The sequence below is a fragment of the Nannobrachium achirus genome (assembly GCF_963921795.1).
Source record: "Nannobrachium achirus genome assembly, chromosome: 20".
NCBI classification, from domain to species: Eukaryota; Metazoa; Chordata; class Actinopteri; order Myctophiformes; family Myctophidae; genus Nannobrachium; species Nannobrachium achirus.
The window spans coordinates 2,302,599-2,307,579 of NC_137827.1; the positions used below are offsets into that span (position 1 = coordinate 2,302,599).

Genomic DNA, 4,981 nt, shown 5'->3' on the forward strand with positions numbered 1-4,981 from the left:
AACCAGATCTGGCCACCAGGTGTCTATGGCTTTTAAAAAGTATAATAGTTTAGAGTGGCTCTGACTCCAGATGGCCGTTACCATAGCTTGGTGGCAACGAGAAAAAACTAAAAAACTGAAAACACCTCCTGTGCACACGTCGTCCCCTTCCTCTGGTCATCGTCCCCCCATGACCTCCGACCCCTACGCCCCCCCCCTCCCTCAGTACTCCCTGGCCTCCTCCAGCTCCTGCTGGTACACCTCCATCTCCGGGTGGTCCCTGCACTCCAGGCCGTTGTTGGGGGGCCGCACCGAGTGGAAGCGACTCCAGTCGCCCTTACACAGGATCCATGGGAGCACGTCCACCTGGAAGCACACAGGAGGATACATGTTTAGGTTTTATATGACTGGGTGCTCGGTCTGCCTAGGTAATCTGTTCTAGATTGATATTTCTATGCATTTGATGTGTTGTGTCAGATGTGATTGATACTGTTACTATATTATTTGTACTTGTCAGTGGCACTGTGGCACACTGTACACTAGGCATGTGTTTGGTTTATTCTTGTTTTGAGAACTGACTGACAGAGTAACAGACCGTAGAAGACAATGACTTGTTCAGTTATGTGGTTACATTTAGCCTAAAAGACCAAGACTAAAAGACTTAAGCCTCTATCAGATTCCAGGGTGAAGAGCCATTCACCGCAAATTTTAGGTGATAAGCTATCCACCTAAAGTGAGAAAACAAGTGGAGGCCATCATAGTCAGTCACGGTGAAGTCCCATCACTGTGACTGACTGGTCTAGATCGACCAATCAGTGAACGGGGTGATGGGCCGATCTGTCTGTTTATCAGAGAGATGTGTCGGGGTTCACGGTGGAAAGCTCTTCACCGCGAGTAATGACGTAATGTTGTAGTTTTATGACTTAAAAAGACTACACCGCGGTGGATAGCTTATCACCGCGGTGCCTACTATGATAAGGGCTTAAGACAAGACTAGCCTCATTCACACTACAGATATATATAGTTGAACGTTTTGCTTGGTAATTCAATGTAATCTCAATGGAAACCAGCTTTAAAGGCTGGATTCCAAGGACAGCCGAAATGCCCAGCCTTTAAAGCTGGTTTCTATTGAGATTACATTGAATTACCAAGCAAAACGTTCAACTATATATCTGTAGTGTGAATGAGGCATTAGACTAAATGTTGTGTCAAGCAAAAGACTAAGAAAAACAAATTAACACTGGTTCTGGAGACTCTGCACTGATGAGGTTGGGACGGGTCTACTCTATAACTAAACTAGTACCGATGAGGTTGGGACAGGTCTACTCTATAACTAAACTTATAGTGCAGCTCTGGAGAGAACTCCGTGCTGATGAGGTTGGGACGGGTCTACTCTATAACTAACCTTATAGTGCAGCTCTGGAGAGAACTCAGTACTGATGAGGTTGGGACAGGTCTACTCTATAACTAACCTTATAGTGCAGCTCTGGAGAGAACTCAGTACTGATGAGGTTAGGACGGGTCTACTCTATAACTAACCTTATAGTGCAGCTCTGGAGAGAACTCAGTACTGATGAGGTTGGGACAGGTCTACTCTATAACTAAACTAGTACCGATGAGGTTGGGACAGGTCTACTCTATAACTAAACTTATAGTGCAGCTCTGGAGAGAACTCCGTGCTGATGAGGTTGGGACGGGTCTACTCTATAACTAACCTTATAGTGCAGCTCTGGAGAGAACTCAGTACTGATGAGGTTGGGACAGGTCTACTCTATAACTAACCTTATAGTGCAGCTCTGGAGAGAACTCAGTACTGATGAGGTTAGGACGGGTCTACTCTATAACTAACCTTATAGTGCAGCTCTGGAGAGAACTCAGTACTGATGAGGTTGGGACAGGTCTACTCTATAACTAACCTTATAGTGCAGCTCTGGGGAGAACTCAGTACTGATGAGGTTAGGACGGGTCTACTCTATAACTAACCTTATAGTGCAGCTCTGGAGAGAACTCAGTACTGATGAGGTTAGGACGGGTCTACTCTATAACTAACCTTATAGTGCAGCTCTGGGGAGAACTCAGTACTGATGAGGTTAGGACGGGTCTACTCTATAACTAACCTTATAGTGCAGCTCTGGGGAGAACTCCGTGCTGATGAGGTTAGGACGGGTCTACTCTATAACTAACCTTATAGTGCAGCTCTGGGGAGAACTCAGTACTGATGAGGTTAGGACAGGTCTACTCTATAACTAAACTTATAGTGCAGCTCTGGAGAGAACTCCGTGCTGATGAGGTTGGGACGGGTCTACTCTATAACTAACCTTATAGTGTAGTTCTGGTGAGGTTGGGACGGGTCTACTCTATAACTAACCTTATAGTGCTGATGAGGTTAGGACGGGTCTACTCTATAACTAACCTTATAGTGTAGTTCTGGTGAGAACTCAGTACTGGTGAGGTTAGGACAGGGCTGCTCTATAACTAACCTTATAGTGTAGTTCTGGAGAGAACTCCATGCTGATGAGGTTAGGACAGGTCTACTCTATAACTAACCTTATAGTGTAGTTCTGGTGAGGTTGGGACGGGTCTACTCTATAACTAACCTTATAGTGTAGTGCTGATGAGGTTAGGACGGGTCTACTCTATAACTAACCTTATAGTGTAGTGCTGATGAGGTTAGGACGGGTCTACTCTATAACTAACCTTATAGTGTAGTTCTGGTGAGAACTCAGTACTGGTGAGGTTAGGACAGGGCTGCTCTATAACTAACCTTATAGTGTAGTTCTGGAGAGAACTCCGTGCTGATGAGGTTGGGACAGGGCTACTCTACCTTATAGTGTAGCTCTGGAGAGAACTCAGTGCTGATGAGGTTGGGACAGGGCTACTCTACCTTATAGTGTAGTTCTGGTGAAAACTCCGTGCTGATGAGGTTAGGACGGGTCTACTCTATAACTAACCATATAGTGTAGCTCTGGAGAGAACTCTGTGCTGATGAGGTTAGGACAGGTCTACTCTACCTTATAGTGCAGCTCTGGAGAGAACTCTGTGCTGATGAGGTTGGGACAGGGCTACCTTATAGTGTAGTTCTGGTGAGAACTCCGTGCTGATGAGGTTGGGTGCTCCGGCCCCCTTGCCCCTGGTGATCAGCCTCATGGTGTCATCGTAGCAGCAGTGCTGCGCGGCCAGCGTTGGCGCGTCGTACTGCAGCATGGAGCGGATGCAGAACCTCGCCCCGGGCTTGTAGATGTCCAGGCGCTCCTTGGGGCCGCTGGCGTCGCGCCAGCGGAAGGTCCGGCCCAGCCGGGCGTCGGCTATCAGCACGGCGCTGTAGACCGCCTCGCTGGGGTACAGGCACGGGCAGCTGGGCAGCTCCGTCAGCACCTGGTGGTCAATAGGGATGGGTATCGTTCACCTTTCAATCATTACCATACCTTTTTCAATACCTGGGAATCAATACGATTCCCTTTTCGATACCATTTTCGATACTTTTTATTTAAGTTTAACTTCAACACGGAAAGAGTGGTGACTCGCTGGCTGCTGCGGTAGAGCAGAGGTGATGATGATGATCACACAGTGTGGCGGAGCGGAGAGTATAGACGTTGGATAATCATCATAATAATAAACATTAGAGGCTATTTTCCACTGTAACGAGTGTAGCCTACTAAAGCAGTCATTAAACTCTCAGTAGCCCAACTGTGCGACCGGCCAGGGGTGCGTTCCAGAGTATCGAAACGAGGTATCGTTCGTTTTCACGTGAACCGATACCCGATAGTATCGACGCCGGCTATTTTCAGCACACAACACCTGAGAGCAACCAAACATAAAATGACTCTCTTCTCCACCAGTCCCTCCCTAACGTTTTAGTCTAGTTTTTATTTTGTTGACGAAATTGTCAATATATTTAGTCTTAGTTTTAGTCACCACAGCTTAGTTTTCATTTAGTTTTCGTCAGTGAAAAAAACGCAGTCGACAAACATTTTGTGTCATAGTTTTAGTCGACGAAATCAACACTGCTGGTGATTGATTGGTTGATTGATTGAATGATTCATTCATTCATTGGTTGAATACTTTACCAGTAAGACGCCTAAGGGCGACAAGCGACCTCGCCCCAAAAGGGCGAGGTCATCTTACCCATATATGGAGACCCCTGGTACCCATATATGGAGACCCCTGGTACCCATATATGGAGACCCCTGGTACCCATATATGGAGACACCTGGTACCCATATATGGAGATCCATGTACTCTATATGGAGATATGCTGTGAGAGTCCAGACATGCTTACTCAGTTATTTGTTATGTGAAAGTCTTACGACGTCTATGACATCTGACATCATACGTACAATCCCTTTTATGCCCATATATGGAGATCCCTTTCTGTACAACCAGCCACACAGATATGGGCTGTCTTGGCCATCTGTCTTGGCCATGGATTATGTTAGTGTGGTATGTGGCCTCTATATATGGGCATTCCCATATGAAGTCCATATATGGGCAGAAAAGAACTGAACTCAAGCCCATGTTTGGGCCCAATCTGGGGTGAGGAGTGAGATGAGTGGAGCTCCCTCTGGTGGTGAATAGAGGTATTACCTGGTGCAAGTACTGGCGGAGGAAGTCGTTACGGCAGCTCAGCCACTTCTCACAGCTGTCCACATCTGGAGGGGGGGGGGGGGGGGGGAGAGGGGGGTTAGAGAGGTGGTCCTTCAACCAGTGGTCCTCACTGGTTGTGCTTGTAGATCTGCTATTTTCAGAGTGCAACACCCGAGCGCAAAACCAAACATAAAATGACTTGTCTTTTACTTCTATTGGATCTCTTCTCCACTACAGTCCCTCCCTGACATTTTAGTCTAGTTTTTATGTGTTAACGACACATTCAGTATTATGTAGTTTTAGTTGTATTCATCATAGCTTAGTTTTCAGCAGTGAAAAAGGCTATTCGACCACCATTTTCTGTCTTAGTTTTAGTCGACGAAATCAAGAAAGGCCTCCGCTGGGCACTACCTGGGCT

General features: G+C 46.6%; 1 protein-coding gene across 1 annotated transcript in view; it reads right to left on the reverse strand.

The window, feature by feature from the left end:
• Positions 1-201: 201 nt before the first annotated feature.
• LOC308306436 (isthmin-2-like) overlaps positions 202-4,981 on the reverse strand; it is a gene marked incomplete at both ends in the record, with an annotated part of 56,636 nt that continues 51,856 nt past the window's right edge. Inside the window, 3 exons of the mRNA XM_080751427.1 lie at positions 202-345; positions 3,046-3,354; positions 4,564-4,628. Of these exons, the coding sequence (XP_080607553.1) occupies positions 202-345; positions 3,046-3,354; positions 4,564-4,628 (518 nt within the window). The remainder of the gene's footprint in view (positions 346-3,045; positions 3,355-4,563; positions 4,629-4,981) is intronic.